The sequence below is a fragment of the Hemicordylus capensis genome, chromosome 4, assembly GCF_027244095.1.
Source record: "Hemicordylus capensis ecotype Gifberg chromosome 4, rHemCap1.1.pri, whole genome shotgun sequence".
NCBI lineage: Eukaryota > Metazoa > Chordata > Lepidosauria > Squamata > Cordylidae > Hemicordylus > Hemicordylus capensis.
Genome location: NC_069660.1, coordinates 125,196,011 through 125,218,453, shown reverse-complemented (window position 1 = coordinate 125,218,453; position 22,443 = coordinate 125,196,011). Strand labels below are relative to the sequence as shown.

Here is a 22,443-nt window from a genome sequence, read left to right as displayed (position 1 = left end):
GGAGTGTGACGTTTGAGGCTGTTCTCACTTTCAGCCTAACTGGGTTAGGCTGTGCATGCGAACCGCTGAGATCAGGCCCGATCCCGATGGGCTAGCGCTGCCCAGCTCAGCTTTTTAGCCTGGCTGTTTCCCAAAGTTCAGGGAGTGAGTGCTCCCTTAACCCAGGCTCCCAGATCATGTTTAGCTCCAAAGGACACAGAGACAGGCGCCTAGAGCGTCCCTCTTGAGGGAATCCCCCAATGCATCATGCATGTTGTGCTGTGTATTGTGGGATTTCCAGCGGCTGGGGTGCATTGTCCCAGCCTCAGGAGCTCCACACTGCAGCACATAGCGCAGATTGTCTGGGAGAGTGGTCCACATTCCCAGAAACAAAGCAATATCGTCGGAGGGGGGGAGGTGAGTTTAGCTAGCTTCCCCCTCCCGCTCCACGCATGCACACACACACACACCTGCCTGCCACCCCACCCACTCGGTCATGTGAATGACCTCTTTTGTTCCTTCTGGCTCTCAATCATACTTTTGTTTTGCCATTAAATCAAAGTGACAGTCATATATATCATTGTATTGCAGGACTGTACGTTCGGCAAAATAGATGGCATTGCAGTATTTTTCATTCTGCTTGTTTTAGTGTGCAGAATGGTCCTATAGCTCGTTTCCTGAATGTGTTTTGCACAGGACTTAATTCATGCAGCTGAGTAGGGAGCGCTACCTAGGCACACAAAGTTTCTTCTCTTTTTCTAGGAGAAAATTTGCCAATTAATGATTGATGCAATGTGGGAGGAGGTTTGTTGTATTTAAAAGTACTGCCCACGCTGCTGTGACAGAGCTGAGTTGAACTCATTTCAGCTTGTTCCTTGTTGTATGGGCTGAACAATTCAGAAGAAAGGGGCAGGTTCCATTCTAACAATTATTTGAAGAAGAAACTCAGTCTTAAGCCATTTTTCTTCCTCTGAACCATATGAAAGCAGTTAGCAGAAACCCTAGATCCATTGATGAGTGGCTGAAAATGCTGAGCCCTAAGAGATGACCACAACTTTTAAGTGCAAACTTTCCTCTGGAGCATTGTTGCTTTTTCACCAAGTCCTCTTGGTTACTCTGGGATGTTACATAGCTTTTTTTATTATTTTAAGAGTCATTCGTGCTTTACACCAAAAATGGTCAACAGGCGGGGGGGGGGTTCTTAGTCCTTTCCATTCCACACCCCCTGCACCAGTTTCCTGATATGGCATAACTGAGATTAGACAACTGTGTGATGCGCATTATACATTTATGTTGTATACGAGATGTTCACAGTGTTTTACATCCAAGAACCCTGTAAGGTACAATAATGAAGTGAGTCTCATGATCAGTGAGACTTGCCTTAAGAGGGTTTGTGGGGAGAGTAAGCTTAGCCCGCTCTCCCCACAGACAATCACAATTTCAGCCCTGGGCAGTCGAATTGGCCGCCCACACGGCTGCCAGCTCTGTCACGGAGCCGGCGGAGGCTGCGGGCATCGGAGGCCGCACAGGCACTGGAAGTTCCAGGATGCCCCACAGGTCTCCTCATGTGTTGCCACAGCGTGGAGCCACACCGCAGCAGTACACGATCAAAAAGACGAGGTTGACAGAGCGCTCGCTCCGTTAACCTCGGCTAAGGGGAGGGGTACTTGGGGAGGTTTGCTGCCGGGAACCGCGTGGCTCCTGTTGCAGCACATGATCGGCAAAAAGCGGGCTAGGCTCCCTTCGCTCGCTTTTTGCCGATCGTGAGAATTGCCTCAGTATAATGATGAACATACTTCCGATGAGGTTGAGAGAGAGTGACTTGCTTAAGGCCACCAGTGGGTTTATGGCTGAGTCAGAAGTTGGATTTGGGGACCTTCCAGCTCACACTGAGGCCAGGATTAGACGATCTGAGAATCATATGAGTGCCTTTCTATAATTTCTAGAGCTCCACTTCATTGGCTGGCACTTGTGTGGGTGAGGAAACTATCAGTCCTGAGATGTCACATCATGCCACACTTTTTATTGCACGATGTATTACCCAAGGGAGAGAGCAGGCGATGTGGGACTGCTGCTTTTGACATTCACCATGTGGCTCCCATAATCATTTGCTTTGAGGCCCAGCTACTTCAGTATACTACACTCTTATAGGTGGCTTTAAAAAGCAGGAAAAGGCAAAATGAGGTTTGATCTAGACAATTAGATTAATGAACTGTCTTTTTTGAAGAGGGCTGAAGACCATTTGTTTCCAGAGGGCCTTTGATTGTCGATGTTGCTTGTCCTGTTTGTGCTGCTGATTCCGCTACCGTTTACTGAGCTTGTTTTATTGATGTATTGATCTGGCTTGTCTGTTTACTTGCATATTGTGCTCACTGTTTTGTTTTTCAAACTGCAATGAAGTTTTATGAATAGTGGCATAGAAATGTTTTAAATAAATAATAAATCAAGCTACCTTGTGAGTCCTTAGGGACTGAAAGGCAGGATATTAAATATTGCAAGTAAATACATTAAACATTCCTTTAATGGCTATTTGGCTTCTGTCATAATTTCTTCCATGACATTTACATTATGAATAATACGCATGATATGAACAGGAGGCATCTTGGCAAATGTGGAATGTCTAAAAAATATTCCATCAGCATCTCTTAAATGCTTTAAAGAAATTGCAAAAGGGCATTGAGGTTAAGGACTCAGTGTTAGTGAATTGGTGGTGGTGGTGGTGGTGGTGGTAGTGTTGGGGTGTGTGTGTATGGTAGGGAAAGGGGCAATAAAAACCTATGAAAGATTGTTGCCCAATGTTTTGTGGCACCACAGAGACCGCCCTATTGTGGCACAAACTCTTATAAACAGACCACCTTATCATACAAATGAACAGGACTGAGACAATTATAGATATAAAAACCCACTAGAAAAAACTGGCTGTTTAGTTAAAAAGAACCAGCCAAAGAACTGGCTGTTTTGTTAAAGTCAATGGGTAGAATGACCTTGGTTTCTTGATTTCTCTGCCTTTTCCCTCGTGTCTTCTCCTTTTCATCTATGGTTCCCTCAGATTTCCATTTCTTAGTCTATCACCTTGTTTCTGGGCTGTTTACTCTTTAACTTTCCTAGCCCTAAGTCTGCCCCACAAGTCTGCTCTAGTCCCCAGGGCCTATGTGAGGTTTCAGTCCCAGCCAGGCCATTTTTAAACTAATAGTTGTGTGTCCAGATGGGCTCCCAATCCAGGGGTATAGCTATGCTATAATTGGGCAGATGGGTTCAAAGGACCTGGCCCCTAGATCCTGAGGGGCCCCCAGCTCCACCCCTCCCTATTTTCTTCATTATCTCCCTCATTCTGAGGGCCCACTGGGGAGACGAGCAAACACAGGCCCTCTCTCCCAGAGCTACACCCCTGTCTCAGTCCTAGCCAGTGGATACCAGGTAAACATGATTTGGACACATAACATGCATGTAATGAAATGGAAAAAAAATAAGTAAGCAAAAATAATTATGAATATGAAATAAATTGTATTATATTTAAACATACCAATTTTGGTAACATTTAAAATGAAGTCACAAGACTTATTTCAAGCAATATTAGTAGTTGTATGCTAACTGCTAAGTATATGAGCAGTTGTAATGAAACTAATACAAAAAAGTGCTAATACTGCCACCTCATGGCACAGTGGGGAAATGACTTGACTAGCAAGCCAGAGGTTGCCAGTTCAAATCCCCACTGGTATGTTTCCCATATCAGGCAGCAGTGATACAGGAAGATGCTGAAAGGCATCATCTCATGCTGTGTGGGAGATGGCAATGGTAAGCTCCTCCTGTATCCTACCAAAGAAAACTACGTGGCTCTGTGGGCACCAGGAGTCAACATCTACTCGATAGCACACCTTACCTTTACTATTTATGATATGACTAGAACAGCAGAACAACATATTGCACAGTTACATATACTGTAAGATTCTTATAAACCATCTGCTTCTCTGAAGCCTTCCAAAACAGGGGTGAAACTATCATTGGGCAACTGTGTTCGGTGAACCCAGGCTCCCAATATAGCCAGGGCTGAAGTGGTTGCTTGCTGGGGCTGGAGCTTTGAGGAACTAAGGACTTTGGGGGGGGGCAGCTCCCACATTGCCAGCTAGCTACCTGCACCATTACTCCTTTTTGAATGGGATTTGGGGTAGGTGTTCAGAGCCCCCTACTCTTCCTCCATGGCTGGGCCCTGCAGCAATGCCATCAGGAATCCCAGGAGTGCCACTCACCTACCTTCATTGTTGCTGGCCAAGCCGACAAAGGCTAGAGACATCCTCATCCAGGGTTTGCTACCCAGTTTTGCCAGTGCTGATGAGGGCCAGTGGGCGGATGGCTGCCACATGTGTACCAGCTCTTTACTGGTACCAGGGAGGGAGGGAGGCATGCTGGTGGGTGGCTAGTGGATGATGGCAGGAGCTACCAAAGAAAGACCTTAGTGCTCTGAATCTCCTCTAAGAATTTTGGCTGTGCCTGTGGTGCCGCAAATGGGAAAGAGACAATGTTCATTGATGGAACATCAGACCTTGCTATATACTATCTTCCCAGATATATGTTTAGGTGGTATGAAGTCATGGGGGAGGTGTGTGTGCATGCACACGCACACACACACACGCACACACACTAATATGTTTCCCAAAGATTCTCTCACGAAGCAGATTAACAGTGGCACTTTCCCCTTCCGAAGGGCACACCAGCGAACAGTATAATATAATGCACATACAGTAAGACACACAACAGTGAGGCATTTCTCATGAGTGGCCAAGCAAGTAGCAAAGCCTGGGTTTGGCTGCCTGTGAGGACCACCTGTGGATCCCGGCGGCCCCATGGCACAAGTCCAGTGCCGAAGCCCAGCTCTTAGCCAAGGTTCAGGGCGCAAACATGTTCTTAACCCAGCTGCTGGGATTGTGTGTCAGCGTGAGCTGCTTGCCTAGAGCACCGGTCCCTGGGACAATCCCCCCATGCACTGCTTTCAGCATGCACTTGTCTTAATCATACTTGTGCCTTGTCTTAATAATATTAGCCATTGGGGAAAACGAGACGCAAGTATGTGCACTTTCACCACAACATTTTCACTCTAAAAACGTTGTTGGTGGTTTCCATTTGCAACATAGAAAAGACTGATCTTGACCTTATTATGTGTGTTTGTGCATGTTCTAAACTGGATTGTAAAATACTGCATGGTTCACCAAAGGAATTATGTCTCTTAGTTCTGTTTCGAGCCTTGAAGTTAATCAGCTGTATAATATATGTAACAGCTGTGTAAAGAAAGTACTGTATGAATTACCTATTCATGTTTCACACCCCTTCTATTTGGATGTGCATGTTGCATTCTTCCCACACAGTTTAGTTCTTATTTTCTTAATTTGGTTTAGCCTGTATTATATCGTATCCTATTGTACTGGTGGTAATAAAGTCTCCAACCCCAATTGGCCGAGCTGGTGTGATGGCATGTCATGCTTATCAACATTCCAGCCACTTAGGGAACAAAGCTGTCAGAATGTTGCTTCTGTGAGGGAAGGGGAAGTTGACAGTTTGAATACCATGTTAAAATAAATTTTAACTGGGTGTCTACTGTTTACCCACAATGTGGCATGGATCTGTTTTCTGTTTTTCTCATAGGAACATAGGAAGCTGCCTTCTACCAAGTTAGACATTGGTCCATCTAGTTCAGAACTGTCTGCACTGACTGGCAGCAGCTCTCCCAAATTACAGGCAGGACTCTTTCCCTGCCCTACTTGGAGATGCCCAAGAGTGAGCCTGAGATCTTCTGCATGCAAGCATACAAATGCTCTTCCACTGAACCCAAAGCCCCACCCACTAAGGGGAATATCTAACAGTGTTCATGTGTCGTCTCCAATAAAATGTAAACCAGACAGACCTTGCTTAGCAAAAGAGACAATCCATGCTTGCCACCCTGTCCAGCTGCAGCACAATTCTTACAAAGAAAAGAGTGGAGATATATAGAGGACCTAATTGCTCACTGGCACCAACCTTGTTGATATAGCCTGGCTACCAGACTTTGGAATGCTCTCCCAGTGGCCATCCACTCCTCAGTCTCCATCACAGTTTTTAGAAAGCAAGTGAAAACTTGGCTTTTTACCCAGGCTTTTAGATGAGTGTTGTCTTTTTGTTGAGGCCGCTTTGTATTTCATGGTTATATTGTGTTATGGTTTTTAAAAAAACAAACCCCAACTGTAATTAGATTTGCATTTGTATATTCCATTTTAATATTTTATTGTGTAATTTGTATCGTCTTATAATGTTTTAAATGTTGGTAAACCGCCTCGGGATTTTTTAAAAAAATGAACAGCGGAATATAAATTTAACAATAAATAAATAAAGTAAATAAAATAAGAAAGGGGCTTTGGAAGGCAGTGAACAAGTGGCTGTAAAAAATCAGTTAGAGTTAACAGACGGTTCTGACTGGGACCGTTAGGGCTGAAGAGAGGATCTCTGTAGGGTCTCTAGAGCAGGACTGAGGGTGGAATTGGGAGGTTGGTGGGGAGGTTTTAGAGCAAGCTTGACTATCAAATGTAAATGCTGGGTTTGTGTGGTTGATTACCCAAGATATATAGCCAGGAGGGTTATATCAAAGTAAAGGTGATGAAAGAAGCTTGCTATTTCTAAACAGTCACCTCAGTAACTTGAAAGTAAACCTTTTGTTGCTGTACTGACACGATATTATATAACACCTGAGTCTGAATACAACCTTTAAATATAAGAGGTGGTGTACAGTCTTGCCAGTTCTAAGGTTGTTACTTTGTCTCAGAAATCATTATACGTCTGACCCTACATTGTAGTGAACAAGAAACCACAGAAGCTGTTGCACAAGAATAAAGTTATTTTCTTTGGTTTGGAACTTTGAAACTGTTTCAACTGTGTCTCCTTCCTTTCCCCCACATTACCACTCAGGCACAATACCAAAATTAGTGTTAGAAACCCAAATTAGGATTTATTTTGGTGGTGGCAGCATAATAAATAAAGGGTTTCAAACAAGTAAAAAGGGTCGCAGGGGCATAGGGGGCTCACTGGCGGCCGTGGGATGAGCTCAACCAGTGGCCCCCTGCCCCTGTGGTAATGTGTGCATGGGTCAGCGTGCACCAGCCACATATCCTGTGTATGACATCATACGCAGGGGGTACGGTCACCAGCAACAAGATGGGTGAGAGGTCTGTCTGCTTGCTGCACTCAGTGCCTTGTTCATATGCTGTTCTGGACTGAACTCCAGTGGCACGTAGATGAAGCCCACAGACAAGCAACTGCAGGTGGGGGGGAAGTGGGGGTGAGCCTCTGGCAGCCCCTGGAAGTGCTTGGAGCCGTGGCAGCCAGAGGACTCCTCTGCTCAATGGTGGCCATGCGCCTGGTCACAAAAATATACTTTATTTTAACATCTATCTATTTAAATACTAATCTCTCAGTCCCAGCCTCGGGTCCTGATAAACTGGTCACCCTAATGTCTGTTATTAATGGAGAATTGCTGGAGTGGAAGCAAAGCCCACATCTGCTTTTGAACGAATGCAGCTATTTAGGATTTTAATTAGAGTTACTTTGAAAGCCAGGGTGGCAGATGTCCAGCAGCCTCACTCAATAAGATGTTCAAAAGGAGGTGAACCAGGGGTCCACTCAGAACCTTGGAATACTTAGTGGTGAAGTATTTAATCAATTTATATAACTCAATATAGAAACCATCTTTGTTGCGGGATTTATTTTCCTTTGAATTCCCTGGACTAAACCAGATTAAATCCAAATACTCTGGTATAATTGGATCATGGCATGGGTGTCTATTAGATAGCATGTGAAGCACAAATGGCTCAGGCAGCTGGAGTTTGTGCCACTCTTCAGAAGAGCAGAAGGGCTCGTGAGCACAGTTGTGTTATAGGGCCATGTCTGTTGAGGAAGTAAGATATCCCTTTAAGAAGGGCAAGTTCTGTTAACATCATGAACCAGTTCCAGCCAGCAGGAAACTACACTGTAGTTATCTTGCACGTTGAATAAAATATTTAGTTTTGAAGACTTCCTCCAGTTTAAAGTGAGTTAAGCCCAACCTACACTCCAAGGCCTACATCCCTGCCATTCCTCTCCAGCTTCAGGGTTCCAGGCAGGTTAGCTCTGTTCAAGTGATGATTAGCAATAATGAACACATTGTCCCTTAATGAACAATGTCCTGAGCCTTGCTGCTGGCGGGCTCACCCTCTCAACGAGAGGGCCAATCTACTGAGGAAGGCCATGTGGCTGTAAGGGCACTGGTCTCCCCTCAGACTGCATTCTCACGAGTGGAGCCAACCAAACCAAGGGGGTTTGATTGGCTCAACTGTTGGGTTAGCTCAACTTGTGAGCACGCAGTCTGATGGGAGACCTAGGATTTACACCCCCATGGTCCTCCCCAGTAGACTGGCCCTCTCATGCGAGGGATAGCCCACTGGCAGCAAGCTGCCAGAGGAGCAGGGAATGGGATTGGCATAGGCTTAGAGACATCGGGACCGGAAATAAAGAGTCAAGGCATAAGGGGTTGCAGATACAGAGCAGTCCTCTTTCATTAACTGGAGTCGGCTTATAGCACACCTGCCCAAAGGGTGTCCATCAATGTGTTGTGAATTTCAGCCAGAGCTTCATGGAAATCAATGGGGCTAGAAAGATTTAATCTTAAAAGTCCCTAGGCTGTGGATTTGGGCTAGATGAGCAATGGCTTGTCCAATACAAGTGGAGGACCTTCTCATGGGGAAAAGTTTCTTCGCTCCTCCTGGGCATGCTTCCCATTTACAAGCCACTGTAGTCCGGATAACAAGGGTTAAGGTTAATACACAGACTGTCCCGCTTTGCAGGGTGGCCACTTTCCAGGCTCCATTGCTCCTCCTCCGAGGGCTTCTGCAAAGTAGCAAAGGTGCAGAGGAGAGAGAATTCCAGAACATGCGGCTTTTCCCTGTCCCGCCGTCTCATCGCTGCAGTCCTGGGGCGGAAGAAGAAGCTTCCTCACGTGCCCTTGCCAGAAATACAGCGAAACAATGCGGATGCTGCTACTCCAGCAGGCAGCAGCAGCAGCGATACCAGTCCTGTTGGGGCGGGGACTAGTCCTGCTGGGGCCCCAGACAGTGAAGATCCCTCCTCACTGCTCTTTCAGCACCGACACGCTGGTGCTCCGCCGCAGGAGAGATTCCGGGCAACGCGCCACCCACAGCCAACCACCTTCCACAATCGGAAACCTCCCCTTTAAGCAAAGGGAGAAGAAAGACAGGGCGAGAGCAGGGTGGGGGCGGCTCGTGTGTGTCGGCAGAGGCTGCGGAGGTTCCTCCAATAATCCCTCAGGTCAAGGAGCAGCCCGTCTAGTCCGCCTCCCTTTCCCTTTAAGGCTAAAGCAAGGAGAAAGCCGCCCTTCTTCCTCCCGCTGTATGACACTTGCCAAGGAGGGCGGCGCTAAGAGAGAGGGAGGAAGAGAGGGACGGTGCCGCCCGCCCCCCCCCCCCCCCGCCACACTCCGCTGTCCTCCTGGGCTGTTCGAGAGGCAAGCAGGTGGCCCATCAATCAGTGCTCCTTGCCCGGGGCCGGCGAGGCGGGAAAAGCGCCCCCTCTCTGCGCCTCAGACTGCTGCAGCCCGCTGCGGGGATGTGCCATTGCCATTGCCATGGCGAGGCGGTTCTTCCCGGGGGCCTGGCTCAGGAAGCACTACTACGGCCAGGTAGGCAGGCAGGTGGGCAGGCCGCCTGGCTGCTCCGCTGTCCCTCGGGGATGCCCTGGCAGGGCAGAACTGGTGGCCGGCTCGAAGGACGGCGCTGCTGGGTGGGACAGAGGGGCAGGCACACTGCGGTGGGGAGAGCCTCGGCGTCGGCTACGGTCCAAGCGGGGGAGACTGGATGGGAGACGACCGGGGAGGGGGAGGAGGCGCGGCTGGCTGGCAGGAGCATCAAGGAGGCGGCGGATAAGTACCTCTGGGCTTGGGACAGCGGCGGCCTGGGGGCTCTCGGCGGTGTGCTCCTCACACACGTTGCCGTAGAAAATGGCCCGCAGCAGAGAGTCCTGCCTGCCTGCCGTTCGGTCAGGAACGCGCCTTCGCTGCCGCGCTACCCGCGACTAGCCTCTTCTGAGCTGTGGCCCCTTCCAAGCATGATTCCAGACATCTCAACGAGAGAGAATGGTGGGTTACTCGGCCTTACGAAAGAGACTAAACTAAGAGGATAGTCGTCCAGCCTTCCTCCGCTTATTCTTTCCGCCATCCTCCTCCTCCTCCTCTCCTCTCTCCCTTCCCAGTTCCGGTTATTTTAGTGTTACAATCCGGCGACGCGTGCCCCGCAAATGCTCTGCCTGACTTCTCTGTCGGGCAGTCCCGCTGAGCTACATCATTTCACAGCGTCCTAGCCAGGAATGTGTGCACTCTCCAGATTACCAATTTGCTTGTGCTGGGTTGCTTGCTTCTGTAATTCAGCCGTCTGGAAGATACACTGCTCTGAGGAGTTGCAGCCCTAGGTCAGCTGCAAGGGCGAGCAGAGAGTTTAAAAGGCAGCAAATGTGAACTGGGAATTGCTAGTGCAGAAATAGTGACATGTGCTAGTTGTGTTCTGGCTTCATCTGTCCTCTTCTGTGTTACATAGAAAAGTGTCAATGTATAAAGGAAGCATATCTGATTTCCACTTCAACACACTTTTTATCATGCTGACACTTCTAATCGCTTATCTGCTAGTAGCCTATTATTCTACACTACAGAGTTCACGTTCTCTGTGCTTTCAGAGATTAAAGCAGAGGTGCAAGCCTATACCAAGATTTAGAAGTACTATAACTGAATATTGGAGTTTTATAGAACCTTGCAGGTATTATAGTGCAGCTCCTGTTCTTCTGAGGTACGAATAGTTCACTAGATGCATCCTTGTCAGAGACTTGTCTAGGGCTTTCTAAGAAGCCTCCAAGGAAGAGGATTCAATTGGTTGCATCTATAGTCTGAGACTCTCTTCATAACACTGATCTAAAATCTTAATGTAACTTAATCCAGCGTTTGTTGTCCTAATCGTTAAAACTGCTTAAAATTTTGCAGTGGTACCTCCTCCCTTCATATTTCTGCTCTCTTCTGTGAATCTTTCATATGCTATATATTTTAACTTTCTGGAGGCTATGCTTCATGATAGGTTTTCAGGAGGGTGAGGAAAGCAGCACCTCAGCTGTTCCTTCTGTTGAAGGCTACACCTGATCCATTTTGTGTGGATGGACTAGTACTCTATCAGGGCTTAAAGGGATTCCATAAAAGGCTTTCATGGTGCTATATGCAGTTGCAGTGAGACACCCCCCCATGCCTCTCATGTGTATTCTTTCTCTAATGCTCAGAAGAGATGGGGACCCACAGCACCGAGAAGAACGATCTGTTCCAAAAGAAAGGGGGCAGGATGGTGGCCTATGAAATGGCTGGTGCTGGGATTGCCACTTAGCTTTGAAGGCATGAATTTTGAAGATCTAGATCATTTATCCTGTGCTTATAGTTGAAGACCCTTTGCCCACAAACACCTTTTGAAAAAGTACCACAATGGTATGCTCGTTGGTCTTGATCATTGAATGATTTCATAAACACCATCCAGAAGCTGATACTTGCTCAGCTAGAGTTTACACATCACTTGCAAAGTAGTGAAAGGAACAAATGGCTATTGCCAAGTATCTACAGATTCACTGGCCAGCTTACCAATAGTGAGTGCCCCCAGCCCTCTGGCGAACAGGACACCAGCAGGAGGCCTAGTTTTCACTGTCATTTCTGAGAACATAAGAAACAGCAGGAATCCCTTTCGGTGCCATAGGAGAGGGTTCCCATTGTTTCTTACCATCAACATATCCTACTACAAATGACAGAAGACCCGCTTCTCTCCTCTGTCAGTATGCCAGAAAGGGATCTGAGGGAAGAGAGAAATTGGCGGTAGCCACAAATAATGACTGGCTAGTGACCTAAGCCTAAATGTGTGGACCCCTGGCTATTGTATTTTTCCAGCAACAACATTTTGATGTTTGAATTATGAGAGATATTTCCTTTCACTCATATTTGGATTGCCTGCACAAATGGAGTAGTAACTGAACTATTTTGTGGAAAATCACTAGTATCTCCAGTATCAATGAATATCCCCAAGTAGTGTTGATGCTGCAGTAGCCATTTAGAAAGGCGCTAGAGCTAAAAGCCATGCAAAAGCTTCAGGCTTGTTATGTCTGCTGCATATACTCCCCTCCCCTATCTAATAGTCTAAAAGACTAACACTGGCTACCACTGCTTAATTTTTCCATTAGAGGACTACAGATTAACTGCTTTATGATATGTTGATCATAAAACATCCTTATGCAGCTGACCAGGTTGGGTTAAAAGAACTGTGCAAACACCCTCTTCACATACAAGATCAATCAAATGTAACTTTCTCTATAGAGAGCAAGATACTTCGATTTCTGTTTTTTTTAGGTCCTAAAAATAAACAGCATTAATGAAGATCTATATTTTGCTAAGGGCAAGAACGGTATCTTGTTTCTATATCAGATGTTTCTCACTGTGTGTCTGTGTGCACGCATACACATGCATAAATCTGTAAGCAGGAGGAAATGTAGATACGTAGTAGTCATAAAATGACTGAACATAAACATTTTTCTCTCACTGTTAAAGCAGGGATAATAACTACCATCTTTCCAAAATGAGTAAGACTTTGATGAAGGTGACATAGTGGCAGATTATATATTTTGGAGTTTTTCCTGGTTATGCCTTTGTCTTATGTTTGCATTGTGGCTTGCTTTTCTTCTCCTACATAGACTGTAAGCCTTTCTTCACTATAGAAATGTTATTTTCCACAATTTCATTTAAATTTTCTCATCTCTTAGCTTGTTTTTTAAAATGTGTGTCTTTAGAACAATTTCAGATCACTCCCTTCTTCTCTTCCCCAAATACTTTTAGAAGTCCACTCATTCTCTGAAGCTTTGGAGCAACCATTTCTGATTATTGACAGTTCCTGTTCAGATAATGTAGTTGCATATGGTTCCAAATTTTAAAACTATTTTTGCAAATATCTGTTAGGGTTTTAGAAGTGAAAATTGCATTTGGTGCCTCAATGGTTAGTTAATGTCTGAAAACAATAGACATTTTTCTAAAAAGTACTCAGGATTCATAATATTCCTCTAACAAGGTATAGCTCTGTTGTTATAGTTGGGAAAAGACAAGCTTTCAAATGATATAGAGTTGCTCTTTGCAATGTTGTTTCCAAAAAGATATAGTAGGACTCTTTTACATTTGCTTTATGTGGAGATGGTGAGAGCACAGATGATAGTGATACAATGAGAATCAGTTAGGACATCCTTTTTGACTACAGAATTGTATAGAAAACACTAACTGGTGTACTGTGCAACATTTCATCTGCCTAGCAAAGGAGTTGTTTTACTGGTGCCTACTTTGTTTTTAGTTTTTATTTGTTTTAAAATTGCGAGCTCTTTGGGGACAGGGGACTTTATTTTTCAATTGTAAACTGCTTGGAGAACATTTTTTTGTTGAAAAGTGGTATATAAGAATAATATTAAAATACCTTGGATTACAAGGTTGATAAATGCTGCTAAATACCGCCCCCCCCCCCACGCGCGCCTTAGCTACTGACCTTCAGTGAGATTAAGGGAGATACTGTCACCTTTTTTTAAATTAAGGGAACATGTTTCTTAAATGGTAGGTAATTTGTTTTTAACTTGTACATTTTGAGATTTAATGCTGGATCCATGTTAATTATGGTTATGCACATGGGAGTATTCATCCTCATGGCTGGTATGCTTTCCCCACACTCTTGCTACCACGCTTGCTCAAACCCATATCCTCTGTACACAGGTGCACTTTTGATTGTGTGTCCCACGCTCAGAATAGCAACTGGCTTCAGGAATTGTACTTGGTTCCCGGGGAAATTACTTGGTTGCTTAAGGAAACGCTTTCCCCTAACAAAACTGACTCTACTAGTTGGGGAAGCAGGCAGCTCTGCCCAGTAGAGTGAACCCAGAATTATTAGCACTAAATCTGCAAGTGTAGATAACTCTTCTAGATCAAGCCCAGACAGTGAAATGTCACCTCAGAGTACTCCAGAGAGACTGAAATGGAAACAAGGACTTCATGAAATAGAAGAGATAAACTCTGTTTTGTACAGAGCACAATGCAAAAGCGGTGGGAGATGGTTTGGCAGTACAGTAATGTTGATAATGGGAGTGAAAGCAATTGTGGGGTTGGAGGAGAGGCAGGGACTAGTGGAATCCTGTGACTGGCTGTAGAAGGGGAAATGAAAAGTTTGAGAGGAAAAGAGGCTTGATGCCTTTCCTAAGCTGCTGACTTGAGATTGATGCCAAGGGATGGATCTCGGCAGAAAGGTCCAGGGTTCCCACCACAAAGGTGATCACCACAATGGGAACAGGGAGGCTGCCTGAGTTCCAGGATTCTGATTGGCCTTACACACACTGTGTGCAAGCCAAGCTCCAAAAGCAAGGAGGGGGCACAAACTTAGTGTTCCTACAGGGTTCATGGGGCAATTTCTCCTTAAGCCCTAAGACACCTGAGTCCCTGTGACCTTCAGCTCAGTGGGTGAAGGCACTCCTCCTGGCCTCATCTGAGATTCCAGGAAGGACAGGAGAGAGGGCAATTCACTTTGATGGGATTAGAACACTAGGGGTCATGGAATATGGGAAAGGTAACTTGCTTTGAGGTGACTAAAAGGGTAAGGATTAGAATGCAGTTATGGGCCTTCAACTGAGTAAAGTTTCAGAGAAGTAAAGGGACAGAGTGCTGCTTTGCTACAGTTCTACATCTGAATTCAACCATGTGTCTAAAAGGAGGAACTACTTATAAAGAGTTTGTTCTGGGTTTTCTTGGTAAAATGCAGGGGCTGCAAATAAAGGAGAACTTGTTTGAAATTTCTGCTGCAGAGTCAGGGGTGGATGCTTGGATGGAAGTATTTTCAGATACAGGAGCCAGAACAAAAATACTCTAGCATGTCAAATCTAATTAAGTGGCTTCAGAATCTATCTATTTATTCATTCATTTGATTTTTATACCGCCCTTTCGAAACGGCTCAGGGCGGTTTACAATTAAAACAGAAACCATTAAAACCAATAACAATTAAAACAGAAATAAAATATACAGGTGAAACTCGGAAAATTAGAATATCGTGCAAAAGTCCATTAATTTCAGTAATGCAAATTAAAAGGTGAAACTGATATATGAGACAGACGCATTACATGCAAAGCGAGATAAGTCAAGCCTTAATTTGTTATAATTGTGATGATCATGGCGTACAGCTCATGAAAACCCCAAATCCACAACCTCAGAAAATTAGAATATTACATGGAACCAATAAGACAAGGATTGTAGAATAGAACAATATCGGACCTCTGAAAAGTATACAGTGTACTGTGCTTGATTGGCCAGCAAACTCGCCTGACCTGACCCCATAGAGAATCTATGGGGCATTGCCAAGAGAAGGATAAGAGACATGAGACCAAACAATGCAGAATTGCTGAAGGCCGCTAATGAAGCATCCTGGTCTTCCATAATACCTCATCAGTGCCACAGGCTGATAGCATCCATGCCACGCCGCATTGAGGCAGTAATTGCTGCAAAATGGGCCCAAACCAAGTACTGAATACATATGCATGCTTATACTTTTCAGAGGTCCGATATTGTTCTATTCTACAATCCTTGTCTTCTTGGTTCCATGTAATATTCTAATTTTCTGGGATTGTGGATTTGGGGTTTTCATGAGCTGTACACCATGATCATCACAATTATAACAAATTAAGGCTTGACTTATCTCGCTTTGCATGTAATGCATCTGTCTCATATATCAGTTTCACCTTTTAATTTGCATTACTGAAATTAATGGACTTTTGCACGATATTCTAATTTTCTGAGTTTCACCTGTAAACATCAATTAACAATTAAAACATCTTAAACAATTAGAACAATTAAAACTGAAAGCCAGGTTAGAATTGCTCTGACATGCATTTTAGGGTGGGTTGTTTGGTCTCCTGAGACCTTGTTCCAAAATGGATATTTAGCCTCATTAGAATGCAGGAGCCTTGGGGAGTGGTCTTTACTTTTCCAACCTTTGTCCACACATTTTGGATTGTATGACTTTGTTGTTTTGGTCCAAATAGAAACTCAACCCCACCCCCATGCCACCCTGCATTAGGCTTTCGGTCTCTGCAGCAGTTTTATTTCATGTTAGAGGCTAAATCCAAAATGGAGGGGGGAGACCAATTTTTAACACCCTTCCCTCTTGAGATAAAATTCCATTATTTCCCCTTCTCTTCTTGACTGCATTTAAGGGATATGTTGGCACAGATTTGAACTTTAATCAGGATTTTAAGCCTCTAAAATAGTGAAGCTAGAAATCAAGTTGAGGGTGTGTGTGTCTTTCTCATCTGAGCAAACCACAGTATGTATTGGCTGGAAATATTTGGCAGTTTAGCCCAGATCAGAAATATGTGAGATAATATAAATAGGATTACAGGTTGCAAAACATGTCTTAGAACTTCCCAAACCACTTCTTTCAAACGAGCCTTGTGGCTTGTGACTTGCCTGCTTACCTGGGGTGATTAGCATTGCCTCCCTCCCCCCCCAAAAAATGCTGAGTGGTAAATACATAAAGATGCCCTCTACCCACCATCATCTGTTTGTTCATCATACTTCTGATAACCACTATACAGTACAATGTGGGTGGATTGCCCTTGGCCATATGGAGTCATGGCTGTTGGCTACCTTAACTTTCAGAGAGAATGCCAACCTATCTGCATCCAGAGGTTTGGTGGGGAGGGAGAACTATGTGGTGCTCAGGCTTTTCTTCTTTTTTCTCTGACAGCAACAGGGATGGGGCAGAAAGAAGGATTTGGGCAACCAAATCAGGGGCAGTGTGGAGCAGCTTATCATACTGCTTTAAACTTCCCTGCAGTCCAAGAATATTCAAATACAGTAGCTCAAAGCTCACAACAATTCATCACATTCTCCCTCTAGGTCTGGTACATGTATCAATGTGCTCTGGAACACATCCAGACTCGACTTTTGCCAGAAACGGTGCTGCTTGAGATGCATCCCACATGGTGAATAACTAATTACCATGCAGTTCACACTATTTAGCAGAATATTGACTCTATGGATGCCTTGTTAGGTATAGTCATACACTCTTTCTTTCATGCCTGTTTTCTCTGGCTCATTTCCAAAAGGATCAGTGGAAATGAGAAGAGGGTAAAGGAAAGCATGTATTGGCTCTGAAACAATTTTATTCTTGTCACAGTTATCTCAAAATACTTGTTCTTTTACAGTAGTTGTCATGTTGTTGCTTCTGCTTAAAAGCTTTCCACCAAAGTGATACAGAATTAATGAGTGTGTGTGTGTAAGTGTAAATAATAACCCCCTACTGTTGCATATGTCTTATACTTTAACCACTGGGCTAAATATGTATAAGGGTGCTAGCACTATTAATAGAGAGATTCATTTCATTTAAGATCACACCAGTGGAAGTACTTCGACCAGCTGGTTTCTATTACATCTCTGGGTATCTGTTCAAGTCCAGAATGCAGTGATCAGATTGATGGGACCAGGATGGATTGACTCAAATCAAGGCAATTTTAAACTACCAAGAGAAAAAAGTCCATTTAAATCAAAATACACTATTTATTATTTAGATACTCGCTAAATAAAAGCGCACAGTAACTCATTGCTGTAATTATAAAAACAAACTGAGTTAATCTGTTGCTTCATTCTGACAACTAGGCCTTTCATTTTTCTATTTAGCCATCATAAGTATTTCTTCAAAAGATTCCCAAAGTATCTCACAATCTGCAGTCATGACAGGTTTTTTAAGACAGGTAGTGGCACAGTAGGGAAATGCTTGCCTAACAAACAGAAGGTTGCCAGTTTGAACCCCCGCTGATATGTTTCCCTATGAGAAACACCTATATTGGGCAGCAGCAATATAGGAAGATGCTGAAAGGCATAATCTCATACTGCATGGGAGGAGGCAATGGTAAACCCCTGCTGTATTCTACCAAAGAAAACCACAGGGCTCTGTGGGCCCCATGAGCTGAAATTGACTTGATGGCACACTTTAGTTTTAGTTTAGTGGTTGGAGTTGACACTGAAGGTTTTCCTTCTTTCCAGTGTTTCTTCCTGTTTCAGTCTGCCCTGTCTCCTTTGTCATAACTGCTCTGCCCCATCCGACAAAAAAAAGTTGCTGGAGAGATCACTGTTCCCCATGAAATGGAAGGTAAATGTCCATATATTTTGGCAGGTAGAGTCATACATATTTATGATTAGAGTACAGACTCTCAGCCAGTTGCAGATCAGATAGTTACTAGGCACAAAATAGCAGTAGAATGTAGCCCAGACGGATCAGTGGATGACTCTTGTGGTGAGTTGCCAGTTCTTGGTCCGCAGTATCAAGCCATGATATAAACACATGAACAATTGTGCTGCATGATGATTGATAATGATTTCCCCTGCTATTTTTTTCTTTACAAAGTAAAGCAACCTTTCACAATATGGTCACTAGTTTAGTTTCAAGAGATTATGTTTGCATGAAGTTCAGGTTTCATTTTCAAAATAAGTATATTTATGTATTTATTTTACATTTAAAAATACAGTTTAATTCAGAATATTTATATTCTGCTTTTCAACAAAAAAAATCTCAGTGGTTAATTAACACAGAAACACAAATGAAATACCTGATTTTTAATTTTTGTACTGTTCTTATCTACCCTACTTGGGACTAACCATAGGACAGGTCTTGACAGGCCTAATGTGGTTGCTAGTTTCTGAGTACAATTGAAGGTGTTTGTTTTTACTTTTAAAATACACACACACACCCCTTGGAACTACTAAAATAGATTGACTAAACCGGTATTCGGTTTAGAAAGCCCCAGATGTTGTGAACCTTGCTTGTCCACAGTAATGTAGTCACTCCTACATTTTACCCTCTCCCCGCTGCATCCCGGGCGCTTTCCAGCCTAGCTGCTCAACAGCAGCAAAATGCCTCCATTTAGGCAAGTCGCATTTGAAACGTAAACAGCAGGGGGAGCAGTCTCGTGGAAACTGACAACCCAAAAAACCAGCAACTTTCTTATGCCGGATATACGACGTCCTAGCTCTATATCGCAGCGATTAAATTCGAAACAAGGCATTGGACATATGAACGGCACCCTGCTGTCCGTGTATGGACTGCGGTGTCATAACACAGGAAGTGTGGCAGCACACTTTGGAGATACGACGTGACCCTGTTGCAGCGTCTAATCTGGAAAGCGCCCTGGTGTGTTAACATCATCTGAGAAGAACCTACTGGGGGCTCCCTGCTGCCTCAAGTCCAGGTCTTCCTTGGTCGTGGCATTTTGTTTATGGAACGCCTTGCCCAGGTCTGCCTTTCCACATTTAGGAAGTTGAGAACAATAAGCAAAAGGACTTTTTGCTCCATTATAAATTAATCTAATGCTTAGTAGTGGATGTTGATACTATCTGTTGTTTGTTGAAATGGGTTTTTAGTAAAATGTATATATTGTTAAATTTGTATACCACCTTTCATTAAAACAATCCCAAGGTGGTTAAACCCAATCACAAGGCGGATTGTACGTGTGTGTGTGCGTGTGTGTGTGCGCGCATGCTTATAACTGTTATCTTTAAAAAAAAAATTGTTGTGAATCTCTTTGGGAGCTTACATTAGAGGCAGGAAATGGATGAATAGTCCTGTGTCAATGGCAGCCACAAAACTCTCTCTCTTGCCTTGTATAGTATTTCAGTGATCCACAATATCTGTGTTTTTATGTACATAATTTTGATTCCAGTAGGCTTTACACGAGATCAGTATTCATGGCAATGTCACTGGTTATGCTGAGAGTTTTCTTGCCCACTCTTTTGCTGTTGTTCCTTTGCAACTGGTATTAAAGGCATCCTGCCTCGGTGGCATCTGGAGGCCTCATTTGGTCCACCACCAGCAGAGGTTCCAACTGCTGGTGCTGCATTCAATGACAGATTTCTGGAAGAAGTAGCTACTAAAAATCCAGGTGTCTAATACTGGTTCTGTTGCAAATAAAAAATGCAAACAATTTAGCTTCTCTACAATGGCCCTGTTTGTCATGTGATACTACTGTACCTTAGGAACATAGGAAACTGCCATATACTGAGTCAGACCATTGGTCTATCTAGCTCAGTATTGTCTTCACAGACTGGCAGCGGCTTCTCCAAGGTTGCAGGCAGGAATCTCTCTCAGCCCTATCTTGGAGAAGCCAGGGAGGGAACTTGAAACCTTCTGCTCTTCCCAGAGCGGCTTCATCCCCTGAGGGGAATAACTTGCAGTGCTCACACATCGTCTCCCATTCATATGCAACCAGGGCAGACCCTGCTTAGCTATGAGGACAAATCATGCTTGCTACCACAAGACCAGCTCTCCTCTCAATCAGACCTTGTCTGATTGTTCTGTGGTCAGAAGCTCAGTTAGTGGCTACCTAGTTCAGTTCCTGCTTTTGGACATGAGAATTTGTTTGACCCAGGGAAGCCACAGTTCATCTGGTCCCAGCACTCTCTTCATTCCTGCCATCCAAATGCCTCTTGAACCTCACAAACAGCACATGAAGGTGATGACATTTCCCTGTCTGAATCCACTATCTGCTGTTCAGAAGTGTGCTGGGTCTGTCACATGGGGCTAGCAGCCATGATGCGGTAGGTCCTGCTAAAAACAGCAATTGCCATGTCCATATCAATCATTTGAATCTGGCACAAAAATGGAATTCAGCTGTAAGCATGACAAATGAATTACAAGCCAAAATGAGATTATAGTTTAGTATTCCACAGCCAGAGAAAATAGCCCTACCATTTTCCGGCAAAGCTTGCTCTTGAAATGTGTATTGTTTATACATCTGAGCAGAAAATCCCCCATGAAACAAACTTAAGTGTTGACTGCAGACTGCAGTCCTCCATTTGCCTGTCTCTGGCCTCCCCTCTCTTCCTGCACAATACTATATAGAAAATTCAGTTGGTTATATAAATGTAAATCCAGGACTGTGCTAGATGCCCACAACAGAATATTGGTTTAGTCAATCTATTTCAGTACTTCCCAGGTGTAGGTGTGTCTGTGTTTTAAAAGATACAATTATTCAGAAGTGTTTCAGCACTGTCTGATGCCTAAGATGGTCAGGGAATTTAGCCCCATGCCTAGATTGACCCTAATGGCTGGACTAGATGCTGCATGCAGTTATCTGGTAGCAATTTACTGTACAAGGAGGACACTTCAGATGGAGTGAAGTGAAGAAGGGGTGCTCAATTCTTCCCCCTCCTATCATTTTATCTTGCCTAGTTAGTCCTCATGCCACTCCACTATGTGTTTGAGTTTCCATATATATGGGGCGGGGGGGGGAGAAGCATAGCTAGGGGAGGAGGAGCCCATGTTCACCCCTCTCCCCAGCTGCCCCTCAGAGTGAGGGAGATAGGAAGGGGTGGAGCTGGGGAGCCTGGGTTCTTTGAGCCCATCAGCTCAATTATAGCTACACCCCGGGATGGGGGGAGGAGCTTGGGGGGTGAGTTGCAGTGGAGAAGTGAGGTGGACTGTAAAAAGGCTACATGTTCCTCCACACAGCTTCTTCACCTTATACCTGCTGAAGCTTCTCTTTGGGAGATTTAAAGGGCATATGGGAGGTTGTTAGATGTTTTTGTGTATAATGTATAGTTTAGCTCTATGCTTCCCAGCAATGTAACAACTGAAATAAAAAGCAACCCAAACTCACTTATTACAATATATTTAGAATGGTTGATTAAGTGCCATCAAGTTGGTGTCAAACATGTCAACCACATAGATTCTCTTCAGGATGATCTTTCTTCACCTTGGCCTTTAAGGTCTCTCAGTGGTACACTCATTGCTGTTGTAATTGAGTCCACCCACCTTGCTGCTGCTCACCCTCTTCTCTTTCCTTCAACTTTTCCCAGCATTATGGACTTCTTGAGGGAGCTGGGTTTTCGCAAAATATTTAGAATACAAGGGGGGAAATGGTTCATGGTCTCCAAATAGACATGACATAATGTAATTGGGCCATACGAAGCTTTGGAGGCCAAACAGGCCTAGTTTGACTGAAAGCAAAGCATCCACTCTGCATTTGATTGGAGTCCAAACCAAAGCTGGATTAGCCAAATTGTTTCACAGCTGAGTAGGCCTCTGAAGCTTCTTGCAGCCACTGTACCTACTGGACAAGCCTCTGTAGAATAGTAATTTATTGTTTATAGTCAAAGGACATTACAATTAAAATATATATTACAGCTAAAAATACTCATATGCACATAGAATGAAACTGTAAATGGAAAATAAGCAATCCTTCACAATAACTGAATACCTCTAGGACATCACAGTGCATAACATACATAAAGGGCTAAGGGCAACAGTGAGTAAAATGCTGGAATACCTTTACAATCCACCATAATCTTAGCTTGCGTGCATGCAGTTTCCTGACAGC

The 22,443-nt window shown here is 44.2% G+C and overlaps 1 protein-coding gene across 3 annotated transcripts in view; it reads left to right on the top strand.

Annotated features, from left to right (window-relative positions):
* Positions 1–9,157: 9,157 nt before the first annotated feature.
* The window catches only part of LOC128324836 (divergent protein kinase domain 1A), a 182,537-nt gene continuing 169,251 nt past the window's right edge, over positions 9,158–22,443 (top strand). The window contains exon 1 of one of the 3 annotated variants that reach the window (XM_053249922.1): positions 9,158–9,670. In XM_053249922.1, coding sequence (XP_053105897.1) covers positions 9,617–9,670 — 54 coding nt within the window. In that variant the 5' untranslated portion in view covers positions 9,158–9,616. Of the gene's footprint in view, positions 10,127–22,443 lie in introns of all 3 variants that reach the window. The other 2 variants (XM_053249925.1, XM_053249923.1) reach the window with 2 other exon arrangements.